Source organism: Python bivittatus, unplaced genomic scaffold (genome assembly GCF_059951505.1).
Source record: "Python bivittatus isolate LINGU-HERP-01145 unplaced genomic scaffold, Pbiv_v1 ctg000340_np1212, whole genome shotgun sequence".
In the NCBI taxonomy this organism is placed as follows: domain Eukaryota; kingdom Metazoa; phylum Chordata; class Lepidosauria; order Squamata; family Pythonidae; genus Python; species Python bivittatus.
In genome coordinates this window covers 10306252-10327000 of record NW_028277056.1, presented here as the reverse complement: position 1 = coordinate 10327000, position 20749 = coordinate 10306252, and the positions used below count along the sequence as shown (strand labels likewise).

The 20749-nt window shown below is 41.6% G+C and overlaps 1 protein-coding gene across 1 annotated transcript in view; it reads left to right on the top strand.

The window, feature by feature from the left end:
- The window catches only part of NOX4 (NADPH oxidase 4), a 120389-nt gene extending 102044 nt beyond the window's left edge, over nucleotides 1–18345 (top strand). The window contains exons 14-18 of the mRNA XM_088140547.1: nucleotides 1587–1706; nucleotides 3351–3459; nucleotides 5241–5309; nucleotides 6811–6911; nucleotides 16526–18345. Coding sequence (XP_087996673.1) covers nucleotides 1587–1706; nucleotides 3351–3459; nucleotides 5241–5309; nucleotides 6811–6911; nucleotides 16526–16646 — 520 coding nt within the window. The 3' untranslated portion in view covers nucleotides 16647–18345. The remainder of the gene's footprint in view (nucleotides 1–1586; nucleotides 1707–3350; nucleotides 3460–5240; nucleotides 5310–6810; nucleotides 6912–16525) is intronic.
- Nucleotides 18346–20749: the final 2404 nt, after the last annotated feature.

Genomic DNA, 20749 nt, shown 5'->3' with positions numbered 1-20749 from the left:
AGCCTTCGATTAGGAGGGTACTGGTTGATCTAGACCAGTTTCTCAACCTCAGCATCGTTAAGGTGGGTGGACTTCAACTTCCAGCTGGGAAAGGGAATCTGAGAGTTGAAGTCCACCCATCTTAAAGTTGCTGGCATTGAGGGACACTGGTCTAGAGCACTGGACTTAAATTGGAAAGTTCAAATTCCCATGTAGCCATCAAGCTCACAGAGACTTTATACCACTGTTTTCTTCAGTGTTTAACTACGTCAGTGTTTCTCAACCTTGGGAACTTTAAGATGTGTGGACTTCAACTCCCAGAATTCCCTAGCCAGCATGGCTGGCTGGGGAATTCTGGGAGTTGAAGTCCACACATCTTAAAGTTCCCAAGGTTGAGAAACACTGGACTATATAATTGGCTCAGAATAAGTGGGATGGCTTAGAATAGAAGTATGACTTTAAATGCAACAAAGTTGATTATGCCCAGATGATACGAATAGCTCATTGTAATCGCATACACATGCTTAATGCATTAACTGATTTTTCTGGGTTGCAAAACACATTGAATAATTAATTAATTAAATAGGCTAGGTCCAAATAACACACTAAAGCCAAAAAATAAAAACTAAGTTAATTAGATTAGAATGTTGTGTCAATGCAGCTAGTAGGACTTTAACTGACCCTGATATTTAAGTATGATAAAGTATTTTGTGTGACTAAATGTGATTAACTGATCCTGATATTAAATACTGATAAGTATTTTGTGTGAAATTAAATGTCAGTTTATTACATCTATATTTGAATTCGTTCAAGACATAATGCTAGTCATTTGATTTTGGCTTGAGGTTTGAATCCAACTATTGTGGCTTGTAAAGCATGGCTTATGGCCTAGTATTAAGAGGGAAGCATACCTTGTCCAACAAACCATGATTAAAAGATACCTTAGCTTAGCAGAACATGGGAATCTGATCAATACGTTTCAAGGACTAGCATTACTTGTAACACGGCTAGTCTCAGGCATACATAGGACTTCGGGGGAGATGTTTTCCTGCTGACAAAGCTATTCTCTGACATCAGTAAATCACTTCCACAGATCCTCATGCTCTATGAAGCAGATATGATTGTAATATACAAACTATTTTGGGAGATGGTGGCGAGCACCCTTCAGTGAATGTGATCAAGCAGAATAATCAGTTATCTGTTGAAATTTGGATTCTTGTATTGACAGAGCAGACATATCTATAGGGTGTCTGCAGGGCATGGTTAAGATGGTGGCCACGATGGTGTGATTGAACTCCCTGTGTTTTATTTCTGCATCGTGGCTGCCATCTTGACTTTTTTGACCATACCCCATGGACCGCCTGCTAGTCCCAAGCCCTTGCTCAGTGCAATAATTAAAACATCTCTGACAGATAGCTGCCCATTTCTGCTTGATCACATTAACTTTGTTTTTTAACCATAACCCATGGACACCCCAGGAGTAAATGGATTCTCCCAATTCTAAGACTGTGATTTTATGAGTGTTGCTCATGACTTGGCCTTTTGATACAAAAAAGAACTTCGTTAATGATTTTTTTTAAAAAAAATGTTTCTCATTTCTCCCATAGGCTGTATGTAGATGGGCCCTTTGGGAGCCCTTTTGAAGAATCTTTCAATTATGAAGTCAGCCTCTGCATCGCTGGAGGCATTGGAGTGACCCCATTTGCAGCCATCTTCAATACCCTGCTGTATGTAAGCTTCATTGCATTAAAGTTGTCCCCACGCCACCCCAAGATTTTCCTACAGTATTCTACCAAATGTATGGCTACAACATAACTCTCTTCTTTCTATCATCTCTTCTGTCTAATCATCAGAACCATAAATCATTTTTTTCTGTTATACACGAAAAGTCCATAAGAGGTTTCCAGTCAGCAATAAAGGTCGATATTGTCTTTCCTCTGGTCAAGGAAGTCAATTTAGCCATCTCAAGCAAGTTCCATCATCTTCACCAACCATTCCTTCATTGTGGATCTTTCCGTTTTTGTCCATTCAGTCCTCTCGCCGCAATTATCATGTACAAAAACAAAGTTCCATGATTTCTTTCCAACTCTCTGTCTGACAGTACATATTTTGTGAACGTAACAATTGTATTTTATTAATGCAAATTTAAGGTAGAGTATGTTGAGGGAACCTACAGTAGTGATAGAGTTGGATCTAGGCTTTGGAATCTGTTCAGAGGTCACTTTAATCTTGTGGATTCCAGTGAATCATTTTGTATGCATGTCAGTTTCAGGAGAGAGCCAGTTTGGTGTAGTGGTTAAGGCACCAGGCTAGAAACCGGGAGATTGTGAGTTCTAGTCCCGCCTTAGGCACGAAGCCAGCTGGGTGGCCTTGGGCCAGTCTCTCTCTCTCAGCCCTAGGAAGGAGGCAAGGGCAAACCACTTCTGAAAACCTTGCCAAGAAAACTGCAGAGACTTGTCCAGGCAGTCACCAGGAGTCAAAAAACTGACTCAAAAGCACACACACACAATATCAGGATCCAATTCACTCTCCTCTAAAAAGAGGGGTCAGTGTGAAAATTAAACCAGTGTCTAAAACAACTGCTCCAAAATCAATTCTTTCATTCACAAAACAATTTTATCTTGCACCTTTCTTGGAAGCAAGCCCTATTGCCAACAGGTGCTCCCACCACACGAGTTGGCATACCAAACTGGGGTTGCAAATATAGGGGTGGAAATATATAGATGGCAGCAAAGTGACCTTAAGCTTTACCTGGTTGACTTGCTTCAATCTCCAAGAGAAGGTAGTTATCATAAACTTAAAGTATTTATTTTTATTTATTAACAGCATTTCTGGCCAGCCTCAATCCAAAACGAGTCTGGGCAATGAACAACAACAATTAAAATTACTGCAATAAATCAAAACATAAAAACTATTGTAGCACCCCCCCAAACAGCTCAGGCTGAAGGCACCATGAAAAATGCCTTCAGAAATGTGAGCAAGGTAGGAGGTGCATGTACCTCTAGGGGAAGGAGTTCCACAAAGTAGGGGCTACTACTGAGAAGGTCTGCTGTCCTGAGTGCACCACATGTATCTCACAAGGAAGATGGAATCCCAACAGGGTCCTTCGTAGATGCCTGGATTGGACAGCAGATTCAATTCTGGCAAGCACTGCTTGGCGCTGCACTGTGTGGAACTGCAACCAATGCAGCAGCTTTAAAATAGATGTTATTCTAGACTGGTGGTGTTGTCCCACTAGCCGTCTCATTGCTGCATTGTGTATCAGCTACATCTTCTCGGTGCAATGGCTCCAAAGGCATTTTAAATTGCTCCTTGATTCCTAACTGATGATTTCTTATTGCTTTCCCCCCAAACATGGTGTGTATGTGAAGGGATGACTGGAAGCACTACAAACTCAGAAGGCTTTACTTCATATGGGTATGCAGAGACATCTTGTCCTTCCACTGGTTTGCTGATCTCCTCTGCAAATTGCATAACAAGGTAAGGAGTAAGTAACTCCTAACCCCCATAGGTCCATGACAAACAATTGACTATTGTCTTAAGACTGGTGGTCAGAAATTAGGGATAGATCATGTTCAGTTAGCCATCTTTTTGAATTGGCATGTTTCCTTACTTTGCACAATACCCTGAACTAACCATGTAGCCTGTGTCCCCATAGCATACTAAGCACCTCCCATCCAAAATTAACCAAAGTTGAGCCCTAACTACAAAGCTGAGTCCTAACTACAGCCCTAACTACTTTAGTGTGATGTGGTCATTACTGGTTAAAAATGCTGTGGGATAACAGCTGATATTTTGGACTACATGGAGAAACCAACAAGTATCTTGGAACTCCAGGAGCTCAAGCTGGCACACATGGCATTCCCACACCCATTTTTCCCCATAACATCAACCCTGTGATGTTGTCATGGGACTGAGAGAAAGTAGCTGGATCAAAGTCACACAGGGAGCTTTGGCTGAAAGACTCAAACCAGGGTCGACCTACTCTGAGTTCAACACCTTCAACACTATGCCACAGTGACTTTTACCATGTAATAATGCCCTATTAACACATATGTCTGTCTGTCCATCTATCTGCCTATCTGTCCATCCATCTTTCCATCCACCCATCCATCTATATCTTGGGCTCTAAGCAGCATGTTACCCAATTATTTATTTTTATTTATTAATAAAAATGTTTCATTCGTTTGCTTTATTATTAAAAAAGCAACCTTAGATAAAAGCAAGAACCATCCATAAAACAACAACAGGCTGAGGGAGTAGCAAACCATCCTTCCACATTCCCCCAGCTTAAAGGGGCCTACCCAACCATCTTAACCCAAAGCTTGGGGGAAAAACAGGTTTTTAAAGATTGTTCGAAGGTAGGCAAGGTGGGGGCTGTATGACTCTCCATGGGGATACTGTTCCAAAGGGCAGGGGAAGCAACAGAGAAGGCCACCCTCCTGGGTCCTGTTAGATGACGTTGCTTAAGCAACAGGATCTGAAGCAAGCCAGCTTTGTCACAGTACAAACAGTCCCTCAGTGAACTAGGTCTTGTGTCATGTAGGACTTTATAAGTGATAACCAGCAACTCGAATTGCATCTGGAAGACAACTGGCAACCAATGCAGTTCATGGAGCAGAGGTGTTATATTGGCAAAACTTGTATGTTCTTTGCAGCTATTGGCTACCAAAAGTCTTAACTGAAAAGTGGGGTGCCTGATTGTAAACAGTTACTTGCTCCTAAAATAGAATGTCTTCTAGGTCCATGAACTTTACTTACTGTTTTTTCTAGTTTGCTTCTGATCTTTCCAAACTAACTTCTGACCTGTTGAAGACAGAAAGGATTCTAACTGTTAGAGACAGGTTTTGTTTGAGTAGTGTTTTCCTGGTTCTGTTGTGATGTTCTCTTTGGCTATGATTCCTGGCTCAGTCTTTTTAGTATTGTTCCAGACTTTTGGTTCTTGACTCTTGGCTCTGTTCAAATAGCTGCCAATGGCTCAGCTTTGGCGGAGTGGGAGAAGGGAGTTGGAGTGGTTGGAGAAGATCAATATCTTCTTCTTCCCACAGTCTCTTCACAACAGAGAGCGAAGTTCCTTGGTTAAGAAAAAGCAGTGTCAAGATTTTAAATGTACACATTTGCTGTCAAGGTGTGCCACTGAAACATGATATATTGGCCATCTTTCTAGGGAGTGGGGTTGGTGATAGAAATAGCGTTGTTTCCACAAATAAGAAAATGTAGTAATTCACTTATGATTTTCTTCTTCTTCTACAATGCACAAGCTCTGGCAAGAAAACCGACCAGATTTTATCAATATTCAGCTGTACCTCAGTCAAACAGATGGGATACAGGTATGTAGTAAAATATAGTTATCAGCTGCAGAAGTGCCTTTCGAGAATACTTGAAAACTCATGTTTAATAACGGTCAGAAGGTTGCCTTTGAGCACCATGGATTGTCCACTGTCAATGCAATTCCCACTGTCTCCCAACTTAAATGGGTTGAGCTTGAAATCACTGAATATTCTATTGCTTAGACTCCTTGGTGACCTAATGGAACGATAGAAAATATGTAGATAAAATGATGCCTTAGTCCAGAGATGGTAGTCTGTGACTGTATGTGGACCCCTAACCACTTCAGCAGCAAAATGATGATTTTTCAGCAATGTGATTTTTTGCTTTTGTTTTAAACTAAGTCTGCTCTGACTACACCTCCAGTGCCCTGCCTTAGATGTTGGCCATCCTGATCCTTACTGTTGGGGTAAGCTTAGGGAAAGTAGCAATGAGTAGATAGGGCCAGTGACAAGACCCCTTGGATACAAGTGGTGTGGATGGCTGCCATCCAGAACAGGGTTTTACAATGTGTGCTCTACAGAATCCAAGGGTCCTATGAAAAATTAAGGGCAAAATAAGGAAGTTCACTTGAATGCTGCCAATTTTCTACCAGTTGAGTTTTGCGTCTTGAACAGAGGTTCTGGGATTTTTAAAAAAATAACAGGTTCTGCAACCTGAAAAACTTTGAAACCTCCTGATCCATCCATCCTCTTGTCTATCAGTGGCACTTGGAGGCATTGGCAGAGAACAGCACTAACAGATGAAGAGTTGGGTGACTCTTCATTTAGATCAGTGTTTTTCAAACTTGGCAACTTTAAGATGTGTGGACTTCAACTCCCAGAATTCCCCAGCCAGCATGCTGACTGGGGAATTCTGGGGTTGAAGTCCACACATCTTAAAGTTGCCAAGTTTGAAAAACACTGATTTAGATAGTCCACAATGCCCAGTTGTCTGGACACTCTAAGTTTCTTGGAATAAGGCTGGGTTTGTGCAAGATGCTAGATTAGGGGGGTCAAGGTAGTTTGTAGTTCAGTGTAATATGGGACCCCAAATCCATTTTAACTGAGTCTAACATATTATGCAGTTCTAGCAAGTTGTGTGAACCAGGTGATAGCATTAAGGCATAATATCATTTATTTGTTGGAAAATTTCATGTTATGCAAACACAGGTTTGTTCACCTCTGTTTAGGGCTTAACATGTCATGAGCTCAACCTATTTTCCCCCCAAAAAGGAATGGGGAGAGTACATGTCTACATTGGAGCCTGCCAGGGCACCACAGTCTCAACAGATGCATAAGGAAGTTGTGCATTGATGCAGGAGGATTTTCGTATACCCAGATGCACAGGCATACACACCCAGAAACACATTCACAGGTGGATTTAACTGGGTCAGAGCCATCAATATTTTGGGTTGTCCAGATGTTGTCCAGGACATGTTCTTAAACTGATATGCAAAGTGGTGGGTGGTTGATCGGCAGCAGTCTGCAAAGTGCACCAAAGGGAATGTCTTGTTTCTTGCAGAAAACAATTGGTGAGAAATATCAAGTGCTGAACCACCGGCTTTTCATTGGGCGGCCAGGATGGAAACTTCTATTTAATGAAATAGCCAAGTATAACAGACAGTAAGTAAGATTCCCAACCCAGTTTATGCAGCAGCCTGAGGAATGGGAAAGTAAGGTGGCAGGAAAGGAAGTTTAATAAACTGAATTTGTAGGGAAATGAGTTTGGGTTTAACACGTTCATTTAATGCCAGAGCACCTGATGCTTGCTGTTATCTAATCTGTTGCATCTGAGAAATGGAGTTTTAACAAAGAACTGTCAGCTTCCACAATCAAAGTAATTCATCTTCCCAGTAACCAGGCAGCTGGTAGAGAAGAAAAAGAAACTCTTCTGCACAGTTTCATCATCAGTCAAAGGTGTTGTATTTTCTGCCATATTTCCATACCTTGGCCCTGCACCTGCAATCCTTTGGGGAAATTTTCCTGCCCAGATCTGTTGAAGTAAATGGGAGCTGATTGTTGATAGCTCTCCCCACTCATCTCTCCATTTAGGTGGATCTTGTGTTGGAGGGTTGGGGAAAAACAAGGTGGACGTATTATCTTTAGAAAATAGAATTGTTGTGGAGTTGGGTGGCACTGACAAATAAATACTGGCATCCTCTAGTTTTTACAGAACAGTTCCAGAAATGCTCATGAGAACATAAAAATTGTCCTGCTGGATTAGGTCAAAAGTCCATCCAATCCAGCACTCGCTTTCCAATAGCAGCCAAGCATATGTCTCTTCTTGGCTAAGATCAAGTGTCTCTGGGAATCTGCCAAGCAGGTCCTCCCTTGGTGTTCCCACCCAGCAACTAATATTCCAAGATATATTACCCTTGGACCTGGAAGTTTAAATGAATAGCCAGCAGTTGTTGTTGTTTTTTCCTCCAACATGAATTTATCTCATTTCATTTAAAGCCATCATCACATCTACTGGCATGGCATTCCATAAAATGGTTGGAAGAGTACTTTCTCAGTCCCTGGAAATGAAGCCAACAGGAAAGTGTTAACTCCAGATCATTTGGTAGAAGGCAGGGCTTCAGGCTTCTTTCTGTCCCATGGGCACCCTTCTCCTTCAATCTTATTCTCTGTCAGCGGCTTTTCTCTTGGATCCATCTCAGGAGTCAAGAAGAAAAGGGAGAGACCAGCGATCCTTCCACACTTGCAAACAATAGCACCTCCTGGAGCAACATGCCAGCAGGAAGTTGCAACCACCTGGCTGTGCAGGAGAAAGGTTAGGAAATCAAGAAAGAACCATCGGGAAGTGCCCAATTGGGCTGCCAGCAGTGGTGCTAGCAGATAACATTATAACCAAAGAACATTTAAATCATTAAGGTAGATCCAGATCAAAGGGCCTTCAGAGAAAGTTCAGACATCTCAGGATATGGGTGGATAAACTGCTCATGTCCATATCAGTGGCATACGCAATCGCTGACCACATACTGGCCAAGCATCTGTGCCAGGGTGAATGGGTCCTCCATCTGGAATTTTTCATAAGATGAGAATCTCCTGTGTTGATCTATTCATGACAGTAAATGACAGAGAAACGACATCTTCTCTGGCACCCTAAATGCAAGGAAAGTTTTGTGAATACACAGTTTTAATACTGTGGTGGCACACAAGGCAAGAGGGATTCTAGTGGAAAGAGGAACACCCATGGCACCCGGAATGTCAGGATATCCTCTTTCAAGGCTAGACTTTCTGTAACTACCTGGAAATTGGGTGAAGCAACCCCTGAACTTGCATCTTTTAGGTTCAGTGTAGAGTGTAGAGACCATCTTGGTCCCTGAACTGTTGGGCTTCTTAAAGTTGGGTATGCTAATGGACCAGCAGCAATCAGGCTGCACAGACAGGCAGCCAGTTCTTTGATGAGAGCAAAAGACACTGCTTTTAGGCCATCCTTATGTGCTGACTCCTTAAGAATATAGTCCTCTCATCCCAGTGATCCTCTGTTTCTCTACCTGGGACTTGTCAAGGTGTGTTAGATCTAAATCATTAGAATCAGAACAATAATCCATAATCAAGACCGGAAATGGGCTTTCAAGGAACAAGTCTGAGTTCTGATCAATAAGATTTATTGAGAAAATGGTTAAGGTGATAGAATTCCAATGAGTATTTTTGGCTCCAGATATGTGTGGCTACCACTTCCAGGATTTCCAGGTTGCAAGCTGGGAAGGTGCAGCCCAGAACATCTGGAGAGTGCCAGGTGAGGAAGGCTGTTTGGCACAGCAATGCTGAACCTGCAGGTAGATTACTAAAGGAGGTATCAGGAGAAACTGGTTAGAAGATTAAGCGCACATCACTCTCCCAAGTGGCCAATTTACATATTTGCAATTTCTTGACCAGGTTAGCTTCTCACAGCACCAAACATGTTTTGTGCTTACAAGATCTTCTCAAATGAGAGAAGACTGCCTTCAGATCCCTGAGGTTCCTATGAGCCTCAAGAAATGAGGTTTTTTTCCCCCCGTTACTTGTCTTCCCTGCTGAAAACACACAAGCCACATACAAATGTCTGCAAATCTATTTTATAGAAATCCAGTCATTTAGAACCATTATCCACTCCAACCTTCCAGCAGTAAATCTGTAATTAAATGCATCTTGAGTTTCCCCTGCACCTATTCTCAGAATGTGGCATGTTTGTGTGTCTGTGAGCGCACGCATACGTGCACTGCAGTAGAGATGTTTTCTCAGTGGGGCACTTATCAGCAAGGTGTCCCTTAGCACTCTTGTAGCTGTTCAAGGATGTTGGGTGCTGATTCCAAATGTGACTGTAACATCTGTTGTTGCAGTAGAAGTAGTAATTTATGTAATATAACTAATAGGCTTTTTTTTTTTACAGAGAAACATAAGGGGACATAACTCACCTGCAGACCAGCATTCCTGTCCTACCTTCCTTATATATATTCTTCTAATTAAAAAATAATAATGAATGGGAAGCTGGCGTACTACAAATCAAAGAGGTAGCCTCTAGCACCATCATCTGTATTTATAAGGAGTGTTTCTAGATTCAGAAAGGCCCCGTAGGTATTATCTAAAAATACAAAATATTGGAGGGACTGCAGGCCAGAACTTTCTTTGAAAAGGCTCCCCTCTTACAGAAAAAGAAGACGAGGAGGAGGAGTTGGAATAATAGAGAGCTGCACGATAGGACAAACATACTAGTTAGTCTTCTATTTAATGGGAATTTTGAGACATGTCATGCCCACTGTTTGTGAGCCATTTGAGATCCCAACCACAAATTCCAAATCCAGCAACTCTAAGACTATCTTTGGAGTAATAAGCAAAAATGCAGGTCCTGTTCTAAACCTGAGTGCCATCAAACAGAGAAAAGACCAGAAGAACAAATGACATGCAGAGAACATGTGAATACAGCCACGCTTGCTCACAAGCTCAAAGAATCTCTGCTAGAAGGTTTTTAAAACCTTGGAGAACTTCCCCATCCAGATTGGAATCCCAAAACCTAGTTTAGAGGAACCAGTGTTCTGACTCATTTAAAGCAGTGCCATATACTGTACAAATCAATGCAAATCTATGTTCTTAGGTCCAAATATTGTGCCTTAACTCCTTTAGAGAATCAGGTATTTGATTGCTACCTAATAAGTCAAGGGCTTTTAGCACCTTGAATACAGATCCTAACACAGGCAGCTAAATTAGCTTGCTGGAGAATTAAACACCTGGCCTTTTCAAGATGTTCACATTTTTAGCATGGTACAAATGTTTTTAGGCTTAGAAACTGTTACATTGGATTTGTTTTTTCACCTTGCCTCCATCCTCAATCTTTCAGTTTAACTCTGTTGAGCAAAGTAGTTGCCATCTACTGGCAAATAGAAAGCTTGCACCTATCATTCCAGGGTCCCTCTGGCTTCCTTCCACCATCTTTTTTGCAGCTCCATATCCCATCATCAAGGCTTTCATTTGCTCTGTTAGAATGTTGAACACCATGAGGTTGAAAGAAAGCTTCTCTTCCACTGCTTGAAGTTCTAATTTGGAGAACAACAACAAGGAGGATTTGTGATGGTGCCATTGTTCAGCAGCTGGTCTTGGTTCATTCAATGCCAGAGAACATTTGTGTATCTGTTAAATCTCTTGATGCTGCAGGAAAGCAAGCAACAGCTTCCCCTCCTGCCTAAATTTTCTCATCCCACACATTCAGCCATGTTCGCTTCTTGCTGGTTTTGCAGCATTCCCAGGGTCCACTTGATTTTAGAGTGGGTTGATGAATGTGGTTGGAGACAGAGGGAGAGATATAACAGACTCATACAAGATTCATGTAAGAGAAGCTGCCTGCCACACCATGAAACTTTAGACTGTTCCTGGGCATCCAGAAGAATGGATGTAAGCTACAGTACACGAGGCCAGATTCCAAAACTTCCTAATATTAAGAACAGTTCTTTGGTGGAACCAGTGGATCAGAGAGGGGTGGACTTCACTGGAGGCACTCAGGTGGAGGCTAGGCAGCCAACTCCCTGGGATGTGTTGGAATCTGCTGAGCAGTAGGTTCAACTTGATGACCTCAGTGACCCCTTCCACTTCTATAATTCTCAACAGTAGAACCATACCCATATTATACTGAGATAGTGGCTTTTATATTTTTATTACATCCTTCCTACTCTTTTTAAAGTGCTTTTAATGCTTTCAGTAGTTCTGTAATCCATCCAGAGATTTTCAGTTCCTACTCAATCATCAACAATGGCAACCAAGTGAGATCTGCAATTAAATGCTGAAGTAGGAAGGGCGCTCCTCAAAGTCCCAGCCAGCTAGCTGTGCCCTCTTCAAAGAATTCCATTTCCATGTCCCCCCCCCCATATTTATCCATTTAAGATTTTCTTCCTAAAGATATGTTACAATTCCTTCAAACCATAAAGTTCCCCATCCCTCTAAATAGCATCTTTTTGTAACTTGAGAAAGTATTTTGGAAATGCCTGCAAAAATTATCATGGTCCTGTTTCCCCTCTGTTCAAGTGAAAACAAATTCAGCTTTTGAGGCTAGGAAGGACTTGGTTCAGAATTCCCAAAGAGCTGTTGCTAGTTGGAATGGCCAAAGAAAAAAGAACTTGACAGAATAATAGTTTCTCTTGATAAGAGGCAACTGTGTTCATATGCCTGGTGTCTGAAGTCATTGGCTTCATGAATTACAGATGTTCATTCTGCTGGATCATACTTCTTTTTAAAAATCTGTAGCAGATTTTCTTGATAACGCTAGCCTCCAGAAGTGTTCCTCTTTCTCTCTCTCTCTCTCTCTCCCTCTGTGTGTGTGTGTGTGTGTGTGTGTGTGTGTACATAGGCAGTTTGGAAGGAGTTGAAGCCGTGGAGGATTTGAGTAAAGCTAGTGGCATTATGCTACAAAAAATGGTGGTAGAGTGACATGTGATTGCACATGCATCATTGGTGTAGAACTGTGGGGCATCTTGGCAAAACATTCTGTAACAGTAGTAGTAGTAGTAGTAGTAGTAGTAGTAGTAGTAGTAGTTTTCAGGTGAAGTTTAGCAACAAAAACAAGTGGTCCAACCAAACAGGAGATTCAAATTCTGATTCTTGGCAGCTCATTAATCACTGGGTAGAACTGATCCACAAAATAGGTAACTGGTGTGGTCCTTTTAGAATCATCTTATTTCAAAATGACAGTAATGATTAGGAACTGATAAGAACATCTGGCATCATAGACATCTATGCCGTCACCATGAAATGTTCCTGGCAACATTAAAAGGATTATTAATTGTGACTTTCCCACAGGAGATTATGGGCATAAGACTTGTGGTCGGTCCTGTCAATCCAAGATCAGCCTCGTCAAGCACCAGACCAATTAAATTAATTAGTCACCCAGAGGAACGCTGGAAGCCTAGACCCATCTAAAGATGGACAGATGCCAACAATTAATGCATCAACCCAAAAAAGATCTCTCTGGACCAGTTTTGTTATGTTTGAAACTCTTTCTCATAAAGAACAAGGCTTCTAAGCTGTGGAGACAGATCAGGCATAGGAACTGGGAGTTATAAGCAATAGTTGCATGATATGGTTGCTCCAAACAGCAGCTGCTGTGAAAAAGGCAAACGCTGTCTTGAAGTCATTAAGATCAGATCAAATATATAAGTGTTTTCAAACAAATGTATTGTGCATCTGAAGTTAGAATGATGTGTTTTGGCCAGCCAAAGAAAATGTAGTAGAGCTGGGGAGAATGAAGCTGGGACTATTAAAATGATCACACACATATACAGGTGCTAAGCACCAGATCCATGGAAGCAGGGGTCTACCCCCACTAGACAGGACCCAAGGTGCAGATTGTGCAGAGAGGCCTCCACACAGAGTGGCAGAGTGTAAGATGCAGGCAGCAACAGCATACACTGAATGGCACAGCCAAGTAGCTAGTATTGTGTATAGGAACATCTGCAGTGTATGGGCTAGACCCTCCCAAGTCCAAATGGGAGATTCCACAGAAATAGTCATGGTGAATAACACGGCTAAGATCCTGTGGAACTTCCGGGTCCAGATGGACAGGCAGATACTGGCCAATCATCCAGACTTTATGGTAGTAGAGAAGGACCAGAAGACAGCAGTGGTGATAGACGTAGTGGTGCCAAGTGACAGCAACGTCAGGAAGGAGTATGAAAAGCTGGAGAAGTACCAGGATCTGAAGAGGGAACTAGAGAGGATTTGGAAAGTCAAGGCCAAAGTGGTCCCAGTGGTGGTAGGAGCACTTGCGGCTGTGACTCCTAAGCTGGGAGAGTGGCTCCAACAGATCCTGGGACAACATCAGAGCTCTCTGTCCAGAAGAGTAGTGCTAGGAACAGCTAAGATACTGTGCAGAACCCTAGGGTAGGGGACCTGAGACTGAAGAAGAAACATACCACCCATAGGGATGAGGGGGGATATATATATTCATTCATTCATTCATTCATTCATTCATTCATTCATTCATTCATTCATTCATTCAAAAAATATCACATACACACACACTCCATCCAAAAACCCTAGTAGCCATGCAGGAAACAAAAAAGGAGCTGGAGACATTACCACATAGGTCTAGCATCATGTCATGTAGTCTAGACTCTGCTGGGTCTGATGACACTCTTCACAGACCTCTTTCTGCCCAAGTGGATATGAACATTCCTACACATGTTTATTTTATTATTATTTAGACCTATACGGTCCTTTTCCAAAGAGAATGGCATTTATTCTACTCCATTTGATTCCTATAGGCAAGATTTAAGTGAGTTTAAAATATAAGAATACTTAAAATATTTCATGTTTGTTTTGTCTTATTGCCTGCTTTGGGAGAGCAGTTCTTTTCTAATGAATGAGGTCACCTGGGCATTCTAGGGAGCATTCAAGAAGAAGACCCCTTGGGAAGAATCCCCAAACCATGTAAATATACTATGTTAATGAAGAATATTTTTAAAAGACCCATCAGCCACACTGCTCAAAGTTAGCCCAGTCTCCATTCAGCTCAATGAATTTTTAACAGGAAATGGAAGGCTGGCCAGATTCTGCTTATGACTATCATTTTAAGTGCCATAGTGTCCAGTGAAAGCAAAATGTTTAAATACACAACCAGCAGAATTCATGGCAGAATTATTTCATATCTTTAGACTCAGATTGACTCAGAAATTACATTGATCCTGAACCAATATGAGGATTCACCAGCCATTCTTCAACTTACTTCGGGCATATAACACCTCTCTGATAGTTGTACTGATCACACAAATTCAAGGCTTCATGACTTTGGAGAGTTGGGTCACTTTTCCCATCTTTCCTAGTGCAGGACTAAGCATCCAGTGAGTCCTGAGAAATGCAGGGTTTATTCCAAATCCTAGACGAACAGAAAGAGAAACTCTAACTGCATTGAAAAAAAATGTAGCAATTAGCAGAATTCAGTATGGTTTTGTCTAAAGTAAAACTTGCCAGACTAACCTTATCTCATTTTTGGATTGGATAACTTCCTTAAGAGAAGTTTTGAGAGGAATGCCACAAGGATCAGTCCTAGAACCTCTGTTCTTCAATATTTTCATTTAAATTTCAGTGAAGAGGCAGAAGGAATGCTTATTAAATTTGCAATTGATCCAAAATTGAGTGAGATAGTTAATATCCTAGAAGACAGACAGACAGACAGTTCAAAACAATCCTGAAAGCCTGGAGGAATGATCTGAAAGAAACAGAATGAAAATTAATGCAGAGAAATGCAAAGTTCTTCACTTAGAAAGCAAAAATATTTTTAAAGAGTTCCTTTTGGTAGATGGGTGGCTATATAAATGTGTTTAATAAATAAATCAAAAATAATCAAATCAAATGCACTTACATAGATTGGGAGATACCTGGCTTGACCATGGTATTTGGGGAAAAGATCTCAGAACAGTAATTAGTTGTAAATGGATGAACTAGATAAAGACAAATACAGTTTTAGACTATGTCAACGAAGAATAAGAAATAATCATTTCATGGTATTCTGTATTGGTCTGGCCTCACCTTGAGTAGGCACCGCATCACAATTCAGAGAAATTGGAACAGTCAGAGAAAAGCAGCAAATGTGATCAAAGAACTAGAAACTATGACTTAGAGAGATTGAAGGAGCTGGATATGTTTAGACTTGAGAAATGATTGTGGGGGAAGGTTGCACTCTTTAAATATCTGAAATCATCTCCGATAGAAAGTTCTTTCTTATTCAAGAATGCAGGATACAGAATAATGGATTTTAGTTACAGGAACGCAAATTGGATTGAATGTTAGAAAAACTTTCCAATGATAAGAGAACCTCAACAATAGAACCAATGTCCTGAGAGATGGTCAGTTTTCTTTCCAAGCATGTGTTCAAGTGGAGAGTAGACAGCCAGTCTGGAAAGCTTTCGATTGGATTCCTGCATTAAGCGGGGTTAATCTTGATGACCTTAGAATCACAGAATCTATTAGTCTAACATCTGATGGGGCTATGCTCTGAATCCTTCAAACACCCAAGGTTCAGTTGGTGATAAGAACAAGTGTACTGTGCACATTAGGATGCAGGAAGCAATGATTCGGGACAAGTGAGCAGATACCCAGAGTTTGATTCCAAAATAAGGGAACTAATATGTCAGGATCTATGGAATTAAACTAAAAGGTAGCCCATTGGGTCCATAAGATTGTTAGGTCCAACACTGAAAACATCCTTCCCCACCCTGATCATTTCCAGATATGTAGAACTACAGCTCCCATCTGCAGGCTGCTTGGGTAGAGACAACCTGATGGGAGTTGTAATCTAACATATCCAGAGGATCTAGGGTAGAGAGGGCTGACCTAAAATTATCTAAATTCACTACAGGATACTGAGCCCAAATAAGAAACGTTCTGTGGTAGTATTCTTCCCATTTTGTCCTCTATATCAGCTCAAGCTAATGGTTAGAGGAGGAGGGAGTTATGGTTGATGAAGCCCAGATGAACCCAGAAAGTGGTACTGGAGAAGAAGAATGACAGTCAACCAAGATAATCCAAAATGTGCAGGGCCTATAAGAAAATGCCTTTTAGGTCAGTTATGCATGGCCCCGATTCATATTTGACCATGAGATTCAGACAACCTCATGAGGAAAATGATTATTGCATCTGAATGATAGAGCAAGCCATTCTAAAGTGTGGCTCTTACAAGCTAGTGAAGGGAAGGAGAAAGGGAAGGGTGGTCTCAGTGTAACCCTTTGCATTGATGAGTTCAGTGATTCTCTTCTTGGTCTCCACAGGAAAACTGTTGGCGTTTTTTGCTGCGGCCCCCCTGGAATCTCCAAAGCTATTCACAAACAGAGCAATAGCAACAATCCTTATGGGACAAAGTTTGAATACAACAAAGAATCATTTAGCTGAGAGCATCTGGGGCTTTCCAAGGACTGCTTGAAGACCTGAGTGCAATTTTTTAAAAAAACACCAGCGGCCTTACTTTGACCACTTCTACCAAAGTCTCTCTCTTTTTCTTCCTTGCTTTCCCTTTTTCTTGATAATTTATAACTATTTAAATCCAGAAAGGATAGAAATGAAATATACTTTCTCTGTATATGCCCCCCCCCCAAAAGCCAAAATATTATAAGAGTTGGCAGTCTTCCCAAATTACCCAAAGGCAATTAGAGATGAAGACTTGCTTCCCTTCACTGGTTTTTAAGAACAATCCCTGGGACTTTTGAACTTTCTCTGTTCAGATCCCAAGAAACAACATGGCTTGATTGGGCACACAGTTGATTAAATTGGGCAGGAGACAGGAGTATATAATGGAAGTAAAATTCTGCCCTGTGCTGGCAGATGAATAAAGCAACTTGAAAATGAAGGCAAAACTGCCAAAGATTCAATATTAGTAGGGAAAGAAACTACAATCTTCTGGGACTACTACACTTAATTAGAAAAGGGGCAAAAACATAACTGGAGGCTGCCAAAATGGCAGTGCCAGCTTAACTTATAGGGGCAAGGCAAAGGTTTTGGGGAGCCATTGCCTTTACTTTTGAAACCTATTGTAAGTATCAGCATGGTTGGGAAATGTATTTGCAATTTTCATCAATCAAGGTTGAAAGGGCTGGGAGGACAGGCTTGGGAGGCACATGGACCCCGTGGACTGCAGGTTTTGTACCCCTGCTCAACAGGGGTTTCCTCTTGTGTAGGCACCACTCACGCACAGAGAACCAATGTGGTATAGTGGCTATATTGTAGATCTAGGAGTGGGAGACCCAGGCTCAGGTCCCCCCTCAGCTGTGGAGGTTCCCTGGGTGACTTTGGGCCCAATCACTCACTCTCAGCCCTACCTCCTTGATAAGGCTGTGGTGGGGAACACTAGGAGGAGGAGGGAATGCCTTGAGCTCCTGAATGAGAAGCGAGATGCAAATATAATGAATAAATAAATGAGGCAATGGAATGTACCCATATTTAAAATAAAGACAGAAGACATTGGCGTTAGCTAGGCATCTCTTTATTTAAGTACAAGGCAGGCAGTTTGCAAGATTATTACAAGTCTGTGTGGGACCCCTTCTTTGAGTCCACCCTAACTTTAGTTTACCAAGCCCAGCCTCTTCATATCCAGTCTCACAACCCTCAGAAATAATCCATTCTCCAGCCCCTTAACCTAATGCCTAAAATCCCCTTCCATCATCATAGCTTCTCAGGAAGAATCCTAGGGCTACGTTAATCAGCCCTACTTCAATTTCAAGGGGAGATTCAGAGACAATCTGATTCAGTTTGAGCAGCTTGGAGGCTGAATTTTAAAACAGAATCCATCCACAAGGCATCATCGGGAAGCCTCAGAACTCCTGTAATTCTATCATTTTGGGGGCAAAATGAGCTGAAAATAGCAGAGATGGTAGGCTCTTTAGATATTAACCCTGGCAAGTTTCCGCTAAGTATCTGCAAGGGATTTATCAAAATACATTTTTTTAAATATCCCCTTTGCACCCCTTTAAGGCAGAGTTAATAGGGATGAGGAAAGGATGCATAATGGCTTCCAAATTGTTCTGAAAAGAGCCCAGGTTGGGCTCAACCAATGCAGAATAGTGCTCTATTCCAATTTAAAAATAAAAAATTTCACAAGCCATTTAAGAAGCCAGCTCCTATTTTTTCACTCACTTTTCTAAGCTGAAAGTTTGGCATCATACGGGAAAGACCAGCAACTCCCTTATGGTGTGGCATGCTAGAAGCGTTATCCATTGAGGTTGCTTAGGACCAGGGTGGCGTATAGAGAACACAACAGGAAAAATTGCATTAGCTAAGGAAATGACAGGTATTAGCTGAGGGATGGGGTCTGTGCTTGGTAACAGTGAAAACCTGATAGAGTTCACCATTGGGAAGGAAGGAAGGAAGAAGTAATTATATTCCTACACTCTTGCTGTCAAAAGAATAATCTCACCCCTAGCCTCAAATCTACACCTTTTGCTTGGTAACTTGTATGATGTCAGTACAGTAGAGAAGGGGTTGAGAGGTCATGGAGTTGCAACTAAGTAGTGTCATCGCACATTCATCAAATGGCAGAGGGATTCGGGAGTCAGATTAGTGGAGGACAACACTTAAATATTTACAGATGCACTGAAGCTGAAATCCAGGAGCTTTAGCAAAATCAAGGTTCCCTCTCTCTTCTCCTCAGGTGGGCCTTTCTAACTTCAGGATTCTATGAACTAGGCCCAGTATTTCTACCCAGCTCAAATCTGGCTGACAAAGGGACCAGAGGGCCTACATTACATTGTTCTGTGTCTTCCATGCTCTCTGCCATCAAAATGGAACCCCAGTTTTCATTTATTTGGCCTTCAACAGGCAGGCTTGGGACATTCTGATGATCCAATACAAGAGAATATCTGTAGCTCAGGGTTAAACTGTGGAGTTCTTGGTGCTCTCTGAGGTTGGCTGTTTGCTTGCAGATGTTTCATTACCCAACTAGGTAACATCATCAGTGTGGATGCGTGTGGGGCTTGCTGCCTGTTTATATATAGTAGCTTGTCCTGCCAGTTCTTGGTATTCTCTAAGCTTGGTTGTTTGCTTGCAGACATCTCATTACTCAAGTAGGTAACATCATCAGTGGGGGTGAGTGTGGGGTTTGCTATAGTAGCTTGCTCTGCCAGTTTTGGTGGGGGTGTTGTTTCCTCCTTGGTGGTTCCTTGATTAGAATTTTTTTTTCCTCTTGATTATTTCCTGGTGTTGATTCCTGCTTATCTGAGTGTTGGCTTATCTTTCTTAGGTTAGACACAGAGGTATTCCACAATTACACACCATGCAAAAGAGACAATAAAAAAACCTAGGAAGGAAAAAAAAAAAAAGACTGGAACACATCCCTTCCAGCAGCCAACACTCAGATAAGGGATCATCAATCAGGCAGAAAAAAATAATCAAGGAACCACCAAGGAGGAAACCACACCCCCACCAAAACTGGCAGAGCAAGCTACTATAGCAAACCCCACACTCACCCCCACTGATGATGTTACCTACTTGAGTAATGAGATGTCTGCAAGCAAACAACCAAGCTCAGAGAATACCAAGAACTCCACATTATGATGTCATTGGAAGAGATGGAGGCAAAAGTGTCCCCTTTTTTGTTATTATCAGGAGGTTGAAGTGATTTTAAGAAAATCACTTAACACTTTCTTAACACAGGGAAAATTGTGAGGCGGGGCAGTGATTCAAGGATTTTAAAGAAATGAAAAATACCCCCTTACCTTTAAATACCCCTCAAAATTAGCCATAATGTGGAGGAGGGGAGGAAAAGATGTTGCCCATCTTTTTTGAATCAGATATACCAAAAAGTATAGTTGTAACCTTAGAATAACCTTATCTACTTCCATCGGGAACTACTAGTGATAGCAATAATAGGATATCAGCTCAGCTTGTACTCCTTCTGAATAAGGAGTACAAACTCTGGGAAAGAGGACTTGGTGAATAAGGGCAGAATCCCTGAAAATTACACTCTGGTGTAGACCAGAGTGGGAACTTCCACAAATTCTATTTGGCCCATGACCTGGAGGTTCTCCATGTACCTCCTTAAAATCTGCCTTTCCTCCCTGCCTCATAATAGCAGGAGGGCTACGGAAGATTTAAGTAGGCTACAAACTCTTCAGAAGACCTTCTGCTACAATGTTTCACACAGCCAGCAAGGAGAACACAGCTCAGCAGATAGTAGGAATGGTTGATCAGAGATCAGGAATGGTTGGCGTCTTTTTCCATTGCCCCTCTGAAATGAGGCCTATACAGGACAAATCCTATAATCATATTTCATGGTCAGCACTATTGAAATAGCTCTATGAAAAGAGTCCTCTACTGAATTAATTGGAATCTGGAAAGCAGCTAGAATGAGGATTGTACAATAAAAGACAGGTCATTCACACTTCTTGGCCACCTCGCTATCAAATATCTACAAAAACATCGGTAATAGAAGAGAAACATCACTCTCTGCCCATCAAGAACAACTCTCTGCCCATGTAAATGTCTCCCAAATTCTCTTTTCCTTT